We start from the raw sequence: 22,239 nt of genomic DNA on the forward strand, positions 1-22,239 counted from the left end.
AATGTGCACATTTATACCAGGAACATAGTGGATTGCGAAAGTATTCACCCCCTTGGCATTTTTCCTATTTTGTTGTAACAAACCATAGTTTTGGCAAGTCGGTTAGGACATCTACTTTGCATGACACAAGTAATTTTTCCAACAATTGTTTATGGACAGATTATTTCACTGTATCCCAATTCCAGTGGGTCAGAAGTTTACATACGCTAAGTTGACTGTGGCTTTAAACAGCTTGGAAAATTCCAGAAAATGTAATGGCTTTAGAAGCTTCTGATACATTAATTGACATCATTTGAGTCAGTTGGAGGTGTACCTGTGGATGTATTTCAAGGCCGACCTTCAAACTCAGTGCCTCTTTGCTTGACGTCATGGGAAATTCAAAAGAAATCAGCCAAGACCTCAGGAAAAACAATGGTAGACCTCCACAAGTCTGGTTCATCCTTGGGAGCAATTTCCAAATGCCTGAAGGTACCACGTTCATCTGTACAAACAATAGTACGCAAGTATAAACACTATGGGACCACGCAGCTGTCATACCGCTCAGGAAGGAGTGGTGTTCTGTCTCCTAGAATTGAACGTACTTTGGTGCAAAAAGTGCAAATCAATCCCAGAACGACAGCAAAGGACCATGTGAAGATGCTGGAGGAAACTGGTACAAACGTATCTATATCCACAGTAAAACGAGTCCTATATCGAGATAACCTGAAAGGCTGCTCAGCAAGGAAGAAGCCACTGTTCCAAAACCGCCATAAAAAAGCCAGACTACGGTTTGCAACTGCACATGGGGACAAAGATCATACTTTTTGGAGAAATGTCCTCTGGTCTGATGAAACAAAAATAGAACTGTTTGACCATAATGACCATCGTTATATTTGGAGAATAAGCGGGGAGGCTTGCAAGCCAAAGAACACCATCCCAACCGTGAAGCACAGGGTGGCAGTACCCGTGGGGGTGCTTTGCTGCAGGAGGGTCTGGTGCACTTCACAAAATAGATGGATGGCATCATGAGGCAGGAAAATTATATGGATATATTGAAGCAACATCTCAAGACATCAGTCATGAAGTTAAAGCTTGGTCGCAAATGGGTCTTTCAAACAGACAATGACCCCAAGCATACTTCCAAAGTTGTGGCAAAATGGCTTAAGGACAACAAAGTCAAGGTATTAGTGGCCATCACAAAGCCCTGACCTCAATCCTATAGAAAATGTGTGGGCAGAACTGAAAAAGCATGTGCGAGAAAGGAGGCCTACAAACCTGACTCAGTTACACCAGCTCTGTCAGGAGGAATGGGCCAAAATTCACTCAACTTATTGTGGGAAGCTTGTGGAAGGATGCCTGAAACGTTTGACCCAAGTTAACCAATTTAAAGGCAATGCTACCAAATACTAATGTAGTGTATGTAAACTTATGACCCACTGGGAATGTGATGAAATAAATAAAAGCTGAAATAAATCATTCTCTCTACTATTATTCTGACATTTCACATTCTTAAAATAAAGTGGTGATCCTAACTGACCTAAGACCGGGAATTTTTACTTGGATTAAATGTCAGGAATTGTGAAAAACTAAGTTTAAATTGATTTGGCTAAGGTGTATGTAAACTTCTGACTTCAACTCTATACGTGTGTGTATATGTGTGTGTGTGTGTGTGTGTGTATATGTGTGTATATATATATATATATACACAGTGCCTTGCGAAAGTATTCGGCCCCCTTGAACTTTGCGACCTTTTGCCACATTTCAGGCTTCAAACATAAAGATATAAAACTGTATTTTTTTGTGAAGAATCAACAACAAGTGGGACGCAATCATGAAGTGGAACGACATTTATTGGATATTTCAAACTTTTTTAACAAATCAAAAACTGAAAAATTGGGCGTGCAAAATTATTCAGCCCCTTTACTTTCAGTGCAGCAAACTCTCTCCAGAAGTTCAGTGAGGATCTCTGAATGATCCAATGTTGACCTAAATGACTAATGATGATAAATACAATCCACCTGTGTGTAATCAAGTCTCCGTATGAATGCACCTGCACTGTGATAGTCTCAGAGGTCCGTTAAAAGCGCAGAGAGCATCATGAAGAACAAGGAACACACCAGGCAGGTCCGAGATACTGTTGTGAAGAAGTTTAAAGCCGGATTTGGATACAAAAAGATTTCCCAAGCTTTAAACATCCCAAGGAGCACTGTGCAAGCGATAATATTGAAATGGAAGGAGTATCAGACCACTGCAAATCTACCAAGACCTGGCCGTCCCTCTAAACTTTCAGCTCATACAAGGAGAAGACTGATCAGAGATGCAGCCAAGAGGCCCATGATCACTCTGGATGAACTGCAGAGATCTACAGCTGAGGTGGGAGACTCTGTCCATAGGACAACAATCAGTCGTATATTGCACAAATCTGGCCTTTATGGAAGAGAGGCAAGAAGAAAGCCATTTCTTAAAGATATCCATAAAAAGTGTTGTTTAAAGTTTGCCACAAGCCACCTGGGAGACACACCAAACATGTGGAAGAAGGTGCTCTGGTCAGATGAAACCAAAATTGAACTTTTTGGCAACAATGCAAAACGTTATGTTTGGCGTAAAAGCAACACAGCTGAACACACCATCCCCACTGTCAAACATGGTGGTGGCAGCATCATGGTTTGGGCCTGCTTTTCTTCAGCAGGGACAGGGAAGATGGTTAAAATTGATGGGAAGATGGATGGAGCCAAATACAGGACCATTCTGGAAGAAAACCTGATGGAGTCTGCAAAAGACCTGAGACTGGGACGGAGATTTGTCTTCCAAAAAGACAATGATCCAAAACATAAAGCAAAATCTACAATGGAATGGTTCAAAAATAAACATATCCAGGTGTTAGAATGGCCAAGTCAAAGTCCAGACCCGAATCCAATCGAGAATCTGTAGAAAGAACTGAAAACTGCTGTTCACAAATGCTCTCCATCCAACCTCACTGAGCTCGAGCTGTTTTGCAAGGAGGAATGGGAAAAAATTTCAGTCTCTCGATGTGCAAAACTGATAGAGACATACCCCAAGCGACTTACAGCTGTAATCGCAGCAAAAGGTGGCGCTACAAACTATTAACTTAAGGGGGCTGAATAATTTTGCACGCCCAATTTTTCAGTTTTTGATTTGTTAAAAAAGTTTGAAATATCCAATAAATGTCGTTCCACTTCATGATTGTGTCCCACTTGTTGTTGATTCTTCACAAAAAAATACAGTTTTATATCTTTATGTTTGAAGCCTGAAATGTGGCAAAAGGTCGCAAAGTTCAAGGGGGCCGAATACTTTCGCAAGGCACTGTATATATACACTCAGATCATGTGACACAGATTGCACACTGGTGGACTATTTAACTGATTATATGGCTTCTGAAGGTAATTGGTTGCACCAGATCATATTTAGAAGCTTCATAGCAAAGGGGGCGAATACATATTCACGCACCACTTTTCCGTTTTTATTTTGTAGAATCATTTTAAATTACAGGTTGCAATGCAAAAAAAAATTGGGAAAACGCCAAGGGGATGAATACTTTTGCAAGGCACTGTACCTGTTCAAAAATGTGGCAACATCAGGATCAGCCTCACCTGACTGCACTATAAGGGAAACACTGAACAAATAAGACAGTGTTATAGTTAATATGACTGTTTCTGGGACAATGTTCAGGATCAGTGGTTGGTCTGAACCATATGATTACCTCAAATTGACCTGTATTCTGCTCGGCGACACACTGTCCGTGCTATGTGGAGGGCTGCGCTGCTCTTTCCTACGGACTATGTAACCGGGGACACAAGTTAAAAAGAGAGCACATCAAACCAATATGCAGAAATGTATTCACCCACAGAGGGACCTAATAACTAATGCATCAATGGATATTAAATGTCAATATACAATATGTCAATATACAGGTGCTATAAACATGGATTAACATATGCAAAACCTCATCTGATGTGTTACCTGGAAGTACACTAAGACTATTTGGAATTTGAACCTGTAAACTGATCATCAATACTTCCACATCACTTTATAAATGTTCAATTCTCGGGCCTACTCTTTTCTCTGTATATATCAATGATGTCGCTTTTGCTGCTGGTAATTATCTGATCCACCTGTACGCAGACGACACCATTCTGTATACTTCTGGGCCATCTTTGGACACTGTGCTAACAGACCTTCAAACGAGCTTCAACGCCATACAACACTCCTTCGTGGCCTCCAACTGATTTTAAATGCAGGTAAAAGTAAGTGCATGCTCTTCAACTGATTGCTGCCCGCACCCTCCCGCCCGACTAGCATCACTACTCTGGACGGTTCTGACTTAGAATATGTGGATAACTACAAATACCTAGGTGTCTGGTTAGACTGTAAACTCTCCTTCCAGACTCACATTAAGCATCTCCATTCCAAAACTAAATCTAGAATCTGCTTCCTATTTCGCAACAAAGCCTCCTTCACTCACGCCGCCAAACACCCTCGTAAAACTGACTATCCTACTGATCCTTGACTTTGGCGATGTCATTTACTAAATAGCCCCCAACACTCTACTCAGACTACATCCAGTTATCACAGTGCCATCCGTTTTATCACCAAAGCCCCATATATTACCCATCACTGCGACCTGTATGCTCTTGTTGGCTGGCCCTCACTACATATCCGTCGCCAAACCCACTGGCTCCAGGTCATCTATAAGTCTTCGCTAGGTAAAGCCCCGCCTTATCTCAGCTCACTGGTCAACATAGCAACACCCACCCGTAGCATGCGCTCCAGCAGGTATATTGCACTGGTCATCCCCAAAGCCAACACTTCCTTTGGTGATGTGGAAGTATTGATGATCTGCTGCCAGTAACTGGAACGAATTGCAAAAATCTCTGAAGCTGGAGTCTTATATCTCCCTCTCTAACTTTAAGCATCAGCTGTCAGAGCAGCTTACCGATCACTGTATTCTGTACACAGACATTCTGTAAATAGTACACCCAACTACCTCATCCCCATATTATTACTTACCCTCTTGCACCCCAGTATCTCTACTTGCACATCATCATCTGCACATCTATCACTCCAGTATTAATGCTAAGTTGTAATTATTTTCACCTCTATGGCCTATTTATTGCCTACCTCCCTACTCGTCTACATTTGCACACACTGTACATAAATAGAAAAATCTTTCTTTTCTTTTGTGTTATTGACTGTATGTGTAACTCTGTTGTTTTTGTCGCACTGCTTTGCTTTATCTTGGCCAGGTCGCAGTTGTAAATGAGAACTTGTTCTCAACTGGCCTATCTGGTAAAATAACGGTGAAATAAAAAAATAGAAATAAAGAAATGAAAGAAAAGTTTCATCCAGAGTGGGTGCTTAAAGGTAATATAAAGTTTGTCAGTGGTGGCAGCTCCTCTGAATGCGTCGAGACAGCTTTCCAGGTCTGCCACTGGCTGGGAACTGAACTTGCTTTTCTCTGTTGGATAGAGTGAGATAAGAGTATGAGTAGAATGAGAAGGCCACTGGCTGGGGTGAGCTGTGTGTAATGATTCTACAAAAGGATTTGCAGAAATATATTTACTTATCTTTCTCTTGCAGATGACAGAAGTGTGGTAATGTTGGATCCCACATCTTGTAAGACACACTGAATCTGTAGGTTTAGACAGGTAATCACTGAGTAAAATATAACATATGTTCATCGTTACTCTCCAAAAATTAACTGAATAAGTTCAAACTCAGATCTTGTCCAGCTGATCTGTGAAGTATGACCTTTGTTGATGCAAAACACAAGACCGTGAATACTCACAAAGCATAATACTCAATAGAAGGAAAGGACATCACATTACCCTATTGCTGATCGACAGCTCATCTGTTGTTCCCAATGCTTCAAACACATGATCTTCCTTGGGTCTTCTCTTTCCAGTGTAAGTGCTAAAGAAACATTTGGCAATGACAAGATGATGAGCAAAGCTTTCTTTGATGAAATTACCATATGATGTGCACTGACTTGCTTGAATATCCACCTTTATTGCCCGTTTTTGTGTATATTTTGGGTATGCTGCTGTCTAGCTTTGTGCTGACAGTGGTGTTAAATGTGTGTCAAATCTAGCTAACTTGTTACCAAACAAGATACAATATTGTAGCATTAAAAGCGAGTTATACTATACAGCTAACTACCTTATTTTTGATCCAAATTATATCTTTGTCCAATTCACAGTTAAACATGTTACTATTGTTAGGATACACCGTAGGTGAGATGTCTTTGTAATCATGTTTAAACCAAATAAAAACGCTCCTTGTGCCTCTTGTCTATTGGTGGCATCCGTATGTTAGTGGGCTGAACCAATCTGATCACACGACCAATGGCACGAGGGTGAGAGTAGGATTTTGATTGGCTATCAAAATATCTGTACATCTCACCTCTAGCGCTGATTGGACATGAAGCCAGAGGCATGTCCCGCTGGCTGTGTTGACTGTCGCTTGATGTTTTCAAGATTGTGGTATTTAAGAGTGCCGACAGCTTCATAAGGACGCTTTATCTCTTCTAAAACTACCACGGGTGTTTGTAAAGACCACCTCTCATCGTACGGAGTGGTTTGGAGGTATTACTATATATAGCTACAGGACGTTTTCCCGATTAATTAACTGGAAGAAGCTAGCTAACGTTATCTATTTTACTAACAATTCAACATTTACTTGGCAGGCTTCATTTTGCTATCAGAATGCAAATCAAGGAATGTATAGTGTCTGCACCAGGGAAAGCTATCCTCCATGGAGAACACGCGGTCGTGCATGGCAAGGTAAGTATTTTTTTATATTTCACCTTTATTTAACCAGGTAAGCTAGTTGAGAACAAGTTCTCATTTTCAACTGCGACCTGGCCAAGATGAAGCAAAGCAGTGCGACACAAACAACAACACAGAGTTACACATGGAATAAACAAGCGTGCAGTCAGTAACACAATATATAAAAATAAAGTCTATATACAGTGTGTGCAAATGGCATGAGGATTTCCTATTTCACAACAAAGCATCCTAACCTCATACTGCCAAACATTCCCTTGTAAAACTGACCATCCTACCGATCCTTGACTTCGGCGATGTCATTTACAAAATAGCCTCCAACACTCTACTCAGCAAATTGGATGTAGTCTATCACAGTGCCATCCAGTTTGTCACCACCGCCCCATATACTACCCACCACTGCGACCTGTATGCTCTCATTGGCTGGCCCTCACTACATATTAGTCGCCAAACCCAATGGCTCCAGGTCATCTATAAGTCTATGCTAGGTAAAGCCCCGCCTTATCTCAACACTGGTCACCATAGCAGCACCCACCCGCAGCACACGCTCCAGCAGGTCACCCACAAAGCCAATTCATCCTTCGGCTGACTTTCCTTCCAGTTCTCTGCTGCCAATGACTGGAACGAACTTCAAAAATCACTGAAACTGGAGACTCATATCTCCCTCACTAGCTTTAAGCACCAGCTGTGAGAGCAGCTCACAGATCACTGCACCTGTACATAACCAATCTGTAAATAGCCCATCCAACTATCATCACCATATTGTTATTTATTTTGCCCAGTATTGCTACTTGCACACTCATCTCCTACACATCTATCACCCCAGTGTTTAATTTTCCATACTGTAATAATTTTGCCACTATGGCCTATTTATTGCCTCACCCCCCCCTTATCCTACCTCATTTGCACACACTGTATATAGACTTTCTCTATTGTATTATTGACTGTATGTTTGTTTATTCCATGTGTAACTGTGTTGTGTGTCGCACTGCTTTGCTTTGTGTCGCACTGCTTTGCTTTATCTTGGCCAGGTCAGTTGTAAATGAGAACTTGTTCTCAACTAGCTTACCTGGTTAAATCAAGGTGAAAATAAAAAACAGACATGTACTGAACAATATTATAAATGCAACAATTAACGATTTTACTAATTTACAGTTCATAAGGAAATCAGTCAATTGAAATACATTTAATTAGGCCCCATCAATGGATTTCACATAACTGGGCAGGGGCGTAGCCATGGGTGGGCCGGGGAGGACATAGGCCTACCTGCTGGGGAGTCAGGCCCACCCACTCACAATGAGTTTTTCCCCACAAAAGGGCTTTATTACAGACAGAGATACTTCTCAGTTTCATCAGCTGTCTGGGTGGCTGGTCTCAGACGATCCCACCGGTGAAGAAACTGGATGTGGAGGTCCTGGACTGGCGTGGTTCCATGTGGTCTTCGATTGTGAGGCCGGTTGGACTGCCAAATTCTATAAAACGACATTGGGAGGTGGCTTATAGTAGAGAAATGAACATAAAATTATATGGCATCATCTCTGGTGGACATTGCTGCAGTCAGCATGCCAATTGCACACTTCCTCTCAACTTGAGACGTATATGGCATTGTTGTGTGACACAACTGCACATTTTATTTGCTGTTTATTGTCCCCAGCACAAAGTGCATCTGTGTAATGATCATGCTCTTTAATCAGCTTCTTGATATACCACACCTGTGGATGGACTATCGTGGCAAAGGAGACATGTTAACTAACTGGGATTTAAACTAATTTGTGCACAACATTTGAGAGAAATAAGCATTTTTTTTTTGTGTATGGAAAAATTCTGGGATCATTTATTTAAGCTCATGAACTATGGGACACTAACACTTTACATTTTACGTTTTATACTTTTGTTAAGTATATTTTGAGCCTGATTTACTTTATTGTATGAATATCTTATTGAAGATAGTTGTCCATGCCAGTCCATCATCTTTATGTATTCATGAGATTTGTTTGTCATATGACCCCCAGGACAAGCAGTTGTTGAAATTAAATTGATTTGACATTAACCACAACAATAATTCAGAGGTATTTTTGCTCCCACCCGTGCTAGGTGGCTCTGGCTGTAAGTTTGAACCTGCGCACATACCTACGGTTGCAGGCCACATCCACCAGTAAAGTCTGCATCAATCTCCCCAACATCAACACTTTCCTCAGCTGGGATGTGGCCGTGTTGAAGCAGCTCCTCCCTGACTCTGGAGGTGAGTGATGTTGTAGGGCTGACAGATTGGTAACTGGAGTGGGATTTGAACCCTGGTCCCTGTCAGTCCAACACCTTAGTCATTACACAAAGAGGCTTGAACCTCTTGACCAGGTAGGTGTTGTACAAAGGTTGCTACATTACACCCCCCCCCTCCCCCCCTTCTGAAAGCTTGTCCCTTCTCTTCACGTTCCTGGCATCCATGCTGTGGTACATAATGGCCTCCCAGTAGCTGTATTCCACTTCTGATAGTGCTGAGCTATTAGTGTTTTTGTGGTAGTTTCGGTTAAATATTCATGGATTTGGGTTTTGATTATTTGGGTAAGGTTAAATGCTGTAACCACACAGAATAAAACAATGAATAAAAGTCCCATGATGGTAGTGACTACCCATTACTGCTTATCACTTATTAACCATTTATGCACATTACTTTAATAAAATATTTCAGTTATTGTGTGTATTACATTTGTTTTATTTAACAACTTTATTTAATTCCAAGTTATCTCATCTCTATAGAGCTGCTGCCTATGATTTCTGACAAAATTACTGTTTTGTAGTTCTTCAAAGTAAATAAAGCATACTTTTATGACTGCTGAATACCAACTATCAATCACTTAGATCATGTTTTTTCAGGTAGTGATACCTCTCGAAGCAACAGCTGCTCTCTATATCGCATCACGATCATGCATTCTTCTGCTTCTGTAGCAGGCATAAAAGAAGAACAGACCAAACACCTACTGTGCTGGAGTGTGCGATCAATTATAGTCTGCCGAATTCTGTGCTACTAAGAAAAAAGACATCTATCCATACTAATTTCTATCACCCTCCCCAATCAAGCACCCCTACCCTATTACACTTGATATCATGCTGAAACAATCCACCCTCAGGATTATTCAGCATGTTCGACAGTAACATCTGCTTTCCATTTCTTGCATTGAAAAAAGGAATCCTATCTGTACTGAGCAGCACTGATAAGCTTTCACATCTTTGACCTTCTTTCCTACTGATCAATCCTTTGGTCTCAATCACTCTGCCTCTCTTCACATTTTCTATAATATCATCTATGGACATAGATAATGGAACCCCAGTGATGACTCCCCTCAATCTAGCATAAGCACCAGGGACATGGCTTTTAATCTTCTTCCCATTAAGCTTTTCCATTAGCAGAATATTCCCTTGCTGAGCCTGGCTACCACAAAGTATTAGCAGTCTTCCATTTCCAATGAACCGGGCTAGTTTGAATTCGCCTATCTCTTTCTCTACGGCATTGGTTAATCGGATAGGGTGTGAACGAGGCCCTGTGGTCTCAAACACCATCAGAACTTTCCACTCCGACACATTATTAGTCTTGCTTCCTACCTTGACCCTCTTTATGCCTTCTTTACTAGATGCTCCACTGCTTTCTGTTTCATGATCGCTCTTCTTCCTATGTCTCTCCACTACAGACCATTCAGATCCTTGACCCTAATCCTCCTGATCCACATCATCAGAACTGTCACCCATATTGATCACATTCCAGCACAGCCATTTTCTCGACTTGGTCCGCACTACTCTCCGCCATGTCCAACCTTCCGCCATATGTTCTTGCAAATCGTCCCGACGTCCCGCTTCCTCTTCCGTCTCTCCATTATGGTCATTGTAGTTAATTGCCATGTTTTATGCACTAAAATATGTAGAATATTGGCCTGTTTGAATCTACAACTCCCTACTACATCGCATAGTTCAGGCTTGATCTGATTTATTTCTAGAAAAACTGTGCAATATATGTGCTCATTGAGCTCAATCCCCCCCCAAAAAACGTAACAAATTTAATAAGTAAAATAAAAAAATTCAGTTAATGAATCAGCACAAGACGCCAATGTAGCACATTTTGGAGATGAGCTGGACTTGAACCCAGAAACGATTGGCAAAGTTGTAAAATAACAGCTGAAAGTATCGTTGTGGTTGTTTTTGTTTTATTCTCTTATTGTAACGTTGTCTTTGTGTCATTCTGTCTCACAGCTGAGCTGGGGAATGTGAATGAGCTTGATGCAGAGCTTGTCAGGATGCTGCGAAACTTTGTTGGTGTATCAAATGGAACCTTGGATACTCGCAGCATGGCCATCCTAGCCTTCCTCTACATCTACCTCTGTGTCTTTGCCAAGTCATGGTAAGAGTGTCAACTGATTTATATAGGCCTGTTAACATAGGGTAATGCTAATCTTGGTACCCAAGAACCAAACCTCTAATGCCCAAATGAACACCACAGACCCCATCTTAGTGAGAAAGACTTGGACAGATAGGAGCTGGGTAGATGCTAAGGAGTAGGCCTAATCGTGAGTTAGCATGCTAGCATGTCTGAGATCGTGGTGGACGGTCTCTGACAGGACGGTCAGCCACTAATGATAGGCTGGCACTGGGCTCACGCTGCAGCCTTAACAAGTATGGATGCCCTTGTCCCTAGGGAAAGCAGCTCCTTAATTAGTTTTGAGCGTCCTCCTGTCCTGTCTGCCCAGAAAGAGCCTGGCTGTCATGGGCATTGACTGTGCCTGTCCTGTCTGCCCAGAAAGAGCCTGGCTGTCATGGGCATTGACTGTGCCTGTCCTGTCTGCCCAGAAAGAGCCTGGCTGTCATGGGCATTGACAGTGCCTGTCCTGTCTGCCCAGAAAGAGCCTGGCTGTCATGGGCATTGACAGTGCCTGTCCTGTCTGCCCAGAAAGAGCCTGGCTGTCATGGGCATTGACAGTGCCTGTCCTGTCTGCCCAGAAAGAGCCTGGCTGTCATGGGCATTGACAGTGCCTGTCCTGTCTGCCCAGAAATAGCCTGGCTGTCATGGGCATTGACAGTGCCTGTCCTGTCTGCCCAGAAAGAGCCTGGCTGTCATGGGCATTGACAGTGCCTGTCCTGTCTGCCCAGAAAGAGCCTGGCTGTCATGGGCATTGACCAGTGCCTGTCCTTTCTGCCCAGAAAGAGCCTGGCTGTCATGGGCATTGACAGTGCCTGTCCTGTCTGCCCAGAAAGAGCCTGGCTGTCGTGGGCATTGACAGTGTCTGTCCTGTCTGCCCAGAAAGAGCCCGGCTGTCGTGGGCATTGACAGTGCCTGTCTTGTCTGCCCAGAAAGGGCAAGTCTACTGCAGTCACACCCATGCACATATGTACGCCACACTAGTCGTTAACAATAAAAAGGACTGCTGTGTCTAGACCCTTTGGCCAGTTGGGTTAAGATCAAAGGAAATGTGCTTTTTTGGGATGTTTTTGCTGTAGGAGCTGTTGCAAAGTGTGATGTTTTTGTGTGGGATTGAGTGCCCTAAAACCTATTACAAACACTAGTGTAGCTAGTGTTTAAACACTACATTTTTTTTTGCTATTTTTAGCTTTTTCATCCACATTTAATCGTTTTTCACTCAGCCATACCCAACTAGGCTGAAGAAATCCTACTACAGTCACATTCCTAGATGTAAGAAAGCCATGCTGATAATGTTTGCAGTAATTGATTGAATGTGGTTAATAGTTCTCGTCCATCTCAGGGAGTTGCCCAGTCTGACGGTGTCTGTGTGGTCAGAGTTGCCAACTGGAGCGGGTCTGGGGTCCAGCGCTGCCTACTCTGTGTGCCTGGCTGCAGCCATGCTTTCTGCCAGTGGGACCATCCCTTCTCCACTGAGTGACCAGGAAAACACAGCCAGGTAATGACCTAACACCAAATACCCTACTGGATCTATTAACATTGAATTATTTAAAGAAATCTCTCAGTAGCTGTTTTTTTTTTATTGGAACAAACCGATAAAACATTGTAAGTCATATTTGTCTTAATTTATAGTTACTCGAGTTAATTTAGAGTAGCGGCTGCAGCACCACTAGCTGAGTCCTTGGATATGCTATTCCACCCTCCAGACAGTCAGTCAATACAAATATATTCTGCCCACAGTGTGAACTATTTGCTTCCGTTTGGCTGCAGTTTCTCCAGCAACCTACATATTGTTTTTCAGTCGTCTGTAAAGATTTTGATAGTTTTCAGATCCCCATTTTTCTTAAATCTATTTCCACAAGTGGAGGATGCTTGTTCGTTATAAATTCTGGAAGTCAGATCGGACTTTGTTTCTGATGTCCTCACATGTCAGTATGGGCGGGGCTGGACTCATCACAAGCACAGAGTGGGGGACAAGAGGGCTCTGTTAGATAGGGGTTGAATGCCCAATGTAAATCCTCATTGTAATCATCTCTTCTGTATTTCAATGTGTTTCAACAGGTGGGGTGAGGTGGAGATGGAGCTGATCAACAGGTGGGCGTTTCAGGGAGAGAGGATCATCCATGGGAACCCCTCAGGGGTAGACAATGCTGTGGGGACATGGGGTAAGACCCGGATCCCTCTGCCTTGTGCACTCAACAGCACAGACCCCACGGTAGCACACAGCTTTGTGGTGTGTGTGTGGTACAATGAATGGTGTGATACAATCTGGCAGCATGTTCTGTCTGCAGAACGGCACTGAACGGTATTGTAGCGGGAGTTACTTTTCTTGTGTGTGTTCTCTGTGAGCAGGCTGATGTTACAGTTAGCAGTGGGGAAATGTGCTGCATGTAATGCAGTCACCAGCTGCAGTATTCCTTTGTGTGGTGTGAGGGCTGTTTTGCAGCCAGAAAATACTATTTTGCTTAAATTACTCTATTATGGTATCTGATTGATGGCCTATCACTTTGCTTTGACTCTTGAAGGTGGCATATTGAGATACCGTTCTGGGAAGATAACAGCCTTAAGCAGGTACTGTACACTAAACCAATCCCTTTCCATGTCACTGCAGTGAATATGGTCAATGGGCCTAATTTACATTGCCAGTTTTACAGAGTGTGATAGCATGCCTTATTTTAAAGTAGTCGACTGTGTTGTGGAGGGATTAATGAATGTCATCCAGGTCAGTGTGTTAATGGATTAAATCCCCAATGCAGTTACAATGGACTACTTTAGAATAAGGACATACCTCCGTGACACTGCCCATGCTGTCACAAACAATGAATGGAAAATATAGTCTGTGCTCCTTCTCTTTGGATTCTATGGACTCCACTCTGCTATTGCCACTCATGAGAAACATTGACAATAGCATCACCTGAATAAATACAGGTACATAATGTGGTATGATATTGCTAACTTTCCTTTAATATTTTCCCACTTGTAGGGTCCCAATGTTAAGGATCCTACTCACGAACACCAAGGTCCCTCGCAGCACCAAGGTACTTGTTGCTGGAGTGAAGGACAAAATGAACAAGGTACTAAATGGCTGTGGTCTCGTCTACACTGTGTTCTCCTCCCCAGCCCTGTAATTAGTGTAATCACCAGGGCTTTAATTTGCACGGGAAAGACACTCTTGGGCCTGGCATTGACTGCCTTCATAAAACATGGAGAAGAAGCGCTAAGCTAGCACCCCTGTGTGCCGTTGCCTAGGTGACATCCACAGGTGTGAGCACTTCTGTTCTGTTAGATTGTCATAGGTGACGTTACTGGCAGTGTTGTGATTATGGGAAAGAGCTACATTTTTTTTTTGCTCAGCACCGAGTGACTGGCTTTTTGTGCTGCTATGCAATATGTACTGACTGTTTTAATTAATGATATGACCGCTAGATGAGACGTTATTATGGACATTTGCTGCTTTAGTCTGCACTGACTTTTTAAAAGTATATTTAGTGTTGTTAAATTCCTTTACTTTGAATTCCCAATTATTTGTAAAAAGTATTCATTCTATATTTTATTTGGTGTTCTCTTCCTCCCCCCCGCCAGTTTCCCTCTATTATAAACCCTGTACTGGAGTCTGTGGATGCAGTCTCCTGCACCTGTGAGCAGACCTTAACAGAGATGGCCAGCGACACCCCCACACCAGAGCACTACAATGTCCTGGAGGTAGAGTATGGAAACACATGTTGCCTATAGACGGTGTGTTCTGGTGGGGCAGACACTACCAGTCTGACACAACGTAGAAATTATTGACTTACTCTTACACATGGTAAAAGCCAGGGGTGCAACTTTCACTAGGGACGGGGGACATGTCCCCTTAACATGTTGAAATTGCATTTGTTGTCCCCCCCAGTTTTATCATTGGAATGTGATACAAAATGAGGCAACGGTGTGCTTTAGGACCATGCGGATGCCTGCGAGCGTTTGGGTAGGCTGTTTGGAGTGTTTATCTTAATTTATAAAAATAATTATACCCCCCCTCACTTCTAAAACCAAAGTTGCACCCCTGGTAAAAACTACAGCTGCATGAAAAGCCAAAATACAGAACTAAATTGTGTTTTCATACAAAACAGATTGAAAATGAAATTATGTAAAAACCCACAGCTGCTATTATGTTTCCCATAGGAGCTTATTGACATCAACCAGCACCACCTGAATGTGATTGGTGTCGGACACACGACCCTGGACACCCTGTGCCAGGTCACCCTGGCCAGAGGTCTACACAGCAAGCTGACTGGTGCCGGAGGAGGGGGCTGTGGCATTACCTTGCTTAGACCAGGTACTGTAGCTGACTGCTGGTAACGCCTCCCTACACTTTCATCTGGCTCACAGTAATCAAGTGGGGGCGTCTGTATGTTATGTGTTCTTACACTGCATTGGCATTGCCACCATCTATGGCGCTGGCCTTTAATTTTGGGGCAGAGAGTTGCTGAGAGCCTTGTTGCCTTGTCTATATTTTTATGAATAGTGTGACCTCTTAACGGTGAGCGAGATCTGTGAAATGACATCTGCATGCTTATTGTATGTCGACACATCAGTAGATTTGGCTCATTATATTGATTTGACGGTGAGCCAAGATATGGGTTGTGTGCCAAAATGTCATCCTCTTTTGAGGTAATAGTTATGTTGTCTCAAACTGACGGCATAGAGAAGGAGAGCTGGTTGCGTTAGCCAGGAGGATCCCGTGTTTCATGCTTATCTTCCACAAAAATCCACTGCCACCTTTGCAGCTGAGCCACACACACTGAGCCACACAGCACCACAGAAGCGGTTCAGGTTAAATGCCCTCAAGGTCAGTCTGAAATACAAATCCCACGCAAACATTTCCTTTGCTGCATGGTGGGAGGCTTTCTACTTTTACTTTCAGAAATTGCTCCCCTATTTGACACATTTTCACCCCAAGCATTTTAGCCCTAGCCTATGTTTACACATTATTATCCAGTTATTGGGCACCCTGGTGTTTGCTAGAGAGGGCTTTGTGGGTTCAGCTCTCACAGCGGCTGTCAGACTCCACCTCCTAGTGGGAGTCTCGCATCACAGAACCCTAGGGTGCGGACTCCGAGGGGTGCCATTTCAGTAGCAAACCTAGTCCTTCTCCCAAGCTCTACAGATGTAAATGAATCCTCCGGTGCAGTAAGCAGGAACGGAGGGTCAAAAACAAGTTGGGTGTTAAATGTAGTTCACTATGTGTGATGGTTTGTTTTTCTTTGTGATTTCCTCTCGTAGAAACGGAGTGCTCGGTGATACAGAACACGATCCAGGACTTGAGAGACTGTGGCTATGACTGCTGGGAGACCCGTATCGGGGCAGCAGGTGTGCAGCAGCACTCTCCCCTCGCTGTGAAAGAGCAGGTCCTGGAGGTTTTGGCACGCTACTGAGACTCACTGGCCATGGGTGTGCCCAATGCCCTCCCTACAGTGTAGCGGGGAGCTTCGCTCCATGACTCTGGCCTACCAAGTCTTCTATTGTAAACCTTTCTGGGATATGTGGGACGGTAGCGTCCCACCTCGCCAACATCCAGTGAAAGTGCAGGGCGCCAAATACGAAACAACAAAAATCTCATAATTAAAATTCCTCAAGCATACACGTATTTTACACCATTTTAAAGATACAATTCTTGTTAATCCAGCCACAGTGTCCGATTTCAAAAAGGATTTACAGCGAAAGCACCACAAATGATTATGTTAGGTCACCACCAAGTCACAGAAAAACAGCCATTTTTCCAGCCAAAGAGAGGAGTCACAAAAAGCACAAATAGAGATAAAATGAATCACTAACCTTTGCTCTTCATCAGATGACACTCATAGGACTTCATGTTACACAATACATGCATGTTTTGTTCGCTGACGTGCATATTTATATTTAAAAATATCTCATTTTACATTGGCGCGTTATGTTCAGTAGTTCTAAAACATGCAGTGATTGTACAGAGAGCCACATCAATTTACAGAAATGCTCATCATAAATGTTGATTAAAAATACAAGTGTTATACATGGAATTAGAGATATACTTCTCCTTAATGCAACCGCTGTGTCAGATTTTTTTTAAATGTTACGGAAAAAGCAAACCATGCAATAATCTGAGTACAGCGTTCACACAACAAAGCAGCCAAAAAGATATCCACCATATTGTGTAGTCATCATTAGTCGGAAATAGCATTATACAGTGCCTTGCGAAAGTATTCGGCCCCCTTGAACTTTGCAACCTTTTGCCACATTTCAGGCTTCAAACATAAAGATATAAAACTGTATTTTTTTGTGAAGAATCAACAACAAGTGGGACACAATCATGAAGTGGAACGACATTTATTGGATATTTCAAACTTTTTTAACAATTCAAAAACTGAAAAATTGGGCGTGCAAAATTATTCAGCCCCCTTAAGTTAATAGTTTGTAGCGCCACCTTTTGCTGCGATTACAGCTGTAAGTCGCTTGGGGTATGTCTCTATCAGTTTTGCACATCGAGAGACTGACATTTTTCCCATTCCTCCTTGCAAAACAGCTCGAGCTCAGTGAGGTTGGATGGAGAGCATTTGTGAACAGCAGTTTTCAGTTCTTTCCACAGATTCTCGATTGGATTCAGGTCTGGACTTTGACTTGGCCATTCTAACACCTGGATATGTTTATTTTTGAACCATTCCATTGTAGATTTTGCTTTATGTTTTGGATCATTGTCTTGTTGGAAGACAAATCTCAATCCCAGGTCTTTTGCAGACTCCATCAGGTTTTCTTCCAGAATGGTCCTGTATTTGGTTCCATCCATCTTCCCATCAATTTTAACCATCTTCCCTGTCCCTGCTGAAGAAAAGCAGGCCCAAACCATGATGCTGGCACCACCATGTTTGACAGTGGGGATGGTGTGTTCAGGGTGATGAGCTGTGTTGCTTTTACGCCAAACATAACGTTTTGCATTGTTGCCAAAAAGTTCATTTTTGGTTTCATCTGACCAGAGCACCTTCTTCCACATGTTTGGTGTGTCTCCCAGGTGGCTTGTGGCAAACTTTAAACGACACTTTTTATGGATGTCTTTAAGAAATGGCTTTCTTCTTGCCTCTCTTCCATAAAGGCCAGATTTGTGCAACATACTGATTGTTGTCCTATGGACAGAGTCTCCCACCTCAGCTGTAGATCTCTGCAGTTCATCCAGAGTGATCATGGGCCTCTTGGCTGCATCTCTGATCAGTCTTCTCCTTGTATGAGCTGAAAGTTTAGAGGGACAGCCAGGTCTTGGTAGATTTGCAGTGGTCTGATACTCCTTCCATTTCAATATTATCGCTTGCACAGTGCTCCTTGGGATGTTTAAAGCTTGGGAAATATTTTTGTATCCAAATCCGGCTTTAAACTTCTTCACAACAGTATCTCGGACCTGCCTGGTGTGTTCCTTGTTCTTCATGATGCTCTCTGCGCTTTTAACGGACCTCTGAGACTATCACAGAGCAGGTGCATTTATACGGAGACTTGATTACACACAGGTGGATTGTATTTATCATCATTAGTCATTTAGGTCAACATTGGATCATTCAGAGATCCTCACTGAACTTCTGGAGAGAGTTTGCTGCACTGAAAGTTTAGGGGCTGAATAATTTTGCACGCCCAATTTTTCAGTTTTTGATTTGTTAAAAAAGTTTGAAATATCCAATAAATGTCGTTCCACTTCATGATTGTGTCCCACTTGTTGTTGATTCTTCACAAAAAAAAATACAGTTTTATATCTTTGTTAGAAGCCTGAAATGTGGCAAAAGGTTGCAAAGTTCAAGGGGGCCGAATACTTTCGCAAGGCACTGTAAATATTCACTTACCTTTTATCTTCATCAGAATGCACTCCCAGGAATCCCAGTTCCACAATAAATGTTTGATTTGTTCGATAAAGTTCATAATTTATCTCCAAATAGCTTCTTTTGTTAGGGCGTTTGGTAAACAAATCCAAACGCGTGTTCAGGTCCAGTCGAACGTCGGGCCGAAAAGTTCAAGAAGTTATATTACAGGTCGTAGAAAATTGTCAAACTAAGTATAGAATCAGTCTTTAGGATGTTTTTAACATAAACCTTCAATAATGTTCCAACCGTAGAATTCCATTGTCTGTAGAAAAGCAATGGAACGAGAGCAAACTCTCTCGTGGCCGCACGATACGAGCCTGTGGCACTCTGCCAGACACCTGGCTCAATCCCCTCTTTCACCCCCACTTCACAGTAGAAGCTTCAAAAAAAGTTCTAAAGATTGTTGACATCTAGTGGAAGCCTTAGGAAGTGCAATATGACCCCATTTACACTGTATATTGGAATGGCAAAGAGTTGAAAAAACTACAAAACTACTTTCCCACTTCCTGGTTGGCTTTTTCTCAGGTTTTAGTCTGCCATATGAGTTTTGTTATACTCAGACATCATTCAAACAGTTTTAGAAACTTCAGTGTTTTCTATCCAATACTACTAATAATATGCATATATTAGCATCTGGGACAGAGTAGCAGGCAGTTTACTCTGGGCCCCTTATTCATCCAAGCTACTCAATACTGCCCCACTGTCACCAAGAAGTTAAGGAGTAACAGCGAACAATAGAGTTGGCTACAGTATGGGTTGACGCGTAAATGTTAATAGCACTTGTCTATTAGACTACCAACAGTTAAGACTCTTTGTGTCAGGGGAGGACAATAGCTCATCACACACACATCACTTATTTTTCTAACTCTGAAATCATGCCATTTCATGAGGTCATGAAACTAATATTGTAGGTGAACAAGGCAGGTGATCACACATCACTTTGAAATGTGGTTTTCTAATTTTCACTATAGGAGTATGAGCCTCCCCTGAATATTAGGAATAATATTAATAGATGTGGGTTTGAACCGTTTTTCTAGGTTTTTCATGAGCTTTTCATTAGATGTCTAAAGCGGATGCTGCAAAAGAGCAAGAAACACTGTGCTCAGCAGTGTGTCTAGCTGCTGGTTTTGGCAGAGAGAAATAGTATTAAAAAACGAGTCAAAACGAACCCACTGGGATTTAAAAAAATATTTTTTAAGACAGATGACCAACCTTGACTTTAGTGCTTATTTGTTTTCAACTCAAGATTGGTCCATCTGTTATTTTTCAGTGTGCGGTTTTTAGTCTTGTTTTTGAATATCAGTACCTTCGTTGACGTCTTGTTAATTTCAAAAGAGGGTGCCGTGATCTGTTTGTCCAATAGATGGCAGCAAAATGTAAGAATTCACTAACCTCTACAGGGATTGAGTGAGTCAGAGCGATAGATTGTCATTCAGTGTTTGCTTCAGGTGTCAATACAATGCCATGGCTGATGCACTATTTGTTAAACTAACCTTTTTAAAACTGAAAACCTTCTAGTTCTATGTGTCACAAATTGTGTGTGGATGTCTTTTTTAAAGGAGCTATTGCACACTTGGACACCATCCAAGACTAGTTATGTTGAATTCATTGACTAAAAATTAAAAATAGATTTTTTTACATAAATCACTTCCTCAAGAAGCATAGCACGGTAATTGTTTTTTCAAGGTCCAAAGCAAAAATTGTATTTCTCCATACTTTTTTTTGTGGTGAGACAATGTTTTTTTGAAGACAGCCCCTCAAGCTCTTCTTTCCAAGAGCTGAGTATGAAATTGAAAATGACAGCCTTTATCTGATTTCTTTGGTCATCAAATATGTCTGAGACATCATGCCGCAGACCAAGAAATGCAAGGCCTTAAATAACTATTGGTAGGTAGGCTACATCTCTGCCTTTCACATTGGTTTTCATGTTTGTTATTTATATTGACCATGATATGCTAGGGCATGTATAAGGGGGGGGGGGGGGGGGGGGGGGGGAATCAAATCTTGAATCAATGTATTTCAGTACATATCAGAGGAGGTTGGTTGGAGGACCTAAAGGAGGATAGGCTCATTGTAATGGATGGAATAAATGGAATGGAGTCAAACGTGGTTTCCATGCGTTTGATGCTGTTCCATTAATTCCATTCCAGCCATTACAATGATCCTGTCATCCTATAGCTCCTTCCACCAGCTTCCTCTGGTACATATGCATCCCGTATTTCTATTGATTTATTTTCAAAATCAGGAAAAGCATTTGTTTTTGATCAGTGTTAATGTTGTGTGAGAAAGGTGGTGTAGCACATGAGGAATGGGAGGCTGGCTCTCCAAGGCTTATCAGTGAGCCTGGATTAATGTCCTCTAATGTGGATCAACAGCTCGTGGCGTGCAGTGACTCACGCTTACTTTTGTGCTGACACACACACACACACACGGGCATCTTCAAATTATGTTTTACTTAACTGCTCATCCTCTAAGCATAACATAAATGTCTGCCTATGCTGCATTCATATAAGATATGGATTAGCCTAATTTAGAAAACTTCTCATTTCGGGAAAAGGTCAGTTGGGGATATCTGAGTCTTAAATCTCAATTTTTATTTAATTTTAAATGTCATGAAGATTGAGTAGTGTGGACCTGGTAGTGTGTATGAATGAACGGCATTTGTCACATGCCCCCCCACCCCCCTCCATCCCTTTCCGCCTGTCGCCCCTCTCATCCCCCTGAATTGTGTCATCTTTATGTCAGTGCTGCCCCCGTCACTGCTCTGCACAGTCTCCCCTAACCCCCGCTGCAATTTAATTACCACTGCACTTTTCAATTGAAATGGCATTGACGAGGGGGGACAAGAGGGAGACAGCAGCCCAGCCGTGCCCGTTTCATTTTAAGCTCCTCTTTCTTCTCTACTTTCTCTCTTCTCTACTCTCTCTCTCCTTTTACCCCTGCGAGGCACAGATGTATTTTTTTTATCAATGTCAGTGCCAGCTTCTTTTTGCTCTGATGAATAGATTCTAAGAAGGCCCTGCCATTATTTCAGATAACAGAAGGAGCAATGAAAGGGGGTCAAGGATAGAGGGAGAATGACAGCACTGGAGATGACATGAAAAGCCAAAAGAGAGAATATGTGTAAATTATCTATATATTTTTTTCTATTCTATTTTTTTGTGGTTTTGTTTTCACAAAGTGTGCAGTGTTTGAGTCA

General features: G+C 42.3%; 1 protein-coding gene and 1 long non-coding RNA gene across 2 annotated transcripts; one reads left to right on the plus strand and one right to left on the minus strand.

Annotated features, from left to right (window-relative positions):
- Positions 1-3,443: 3,443 nt before the first annotated feature.
- On the minus strand, positions 3,444-6,282 carry LOC110525359 (uncharacterized). Its single transcript, XR_002473742.3, has 4 exons — positions 6,157-6,282; positions 5,826-5,910; positions 5,561-5,629; positions 3,444-5,455 (listed from the first exon to the last, which is right to left on the minus strand). It is a non-coding gene; the product is annotated as an uncharacterized LOC110525359 (long non-coding RNA).
- A 127-nt stretch (positions 6,283-6,409) lies between these two features.
- Positions 6,410-20,684, plus strand: LOC110525361 (mevalonate kinase). The gene is made up of 11 exons (XM_021605402.3): positions 6,410-6,581; positions 6,683-6,779; positions 8,877-9,024; positions 11,025-11,172; positions 12,530-12,685; positions 13,249-13,352; positions 13,713-13,758; positions 14,171-14,261; positions 14,770-14,889; positions 15,349-15,502; positions 16,450-20,684. The coding sequence occupies exons 2-11, from the start codon at positions 6,702-6,704 to the stop codon at positions 16,599-16,601; spliced, it is 1,197 nt and encodes a 398-aa protein (XP_021461077.3). The 5' UTR covers positions 6,410-6,581; positions 6,683-6,701; the 3' UTR covers positions 16,602-20,684.
- The last annotated feature ends 1,555 nt before the right edge of the window (positions 20,685-22,239 follow it).

The sequence above is a fragment of the Oncorhynchus mykiss genome, chromosome 6, assembly GCF_057628025.1.
Source record: "Oncorhynchus mykiss isolate SJ-2025 chromosome 6, ASM5762802v1, whole genome shotgun sequence".
Taxonomy (NCBI): Eukaryota; Metazoa; Chordata; class Actinopteri; order Salmoniformes; family Salmonidae; genus Oncorhynchus; species Oncorhynchus mykiss.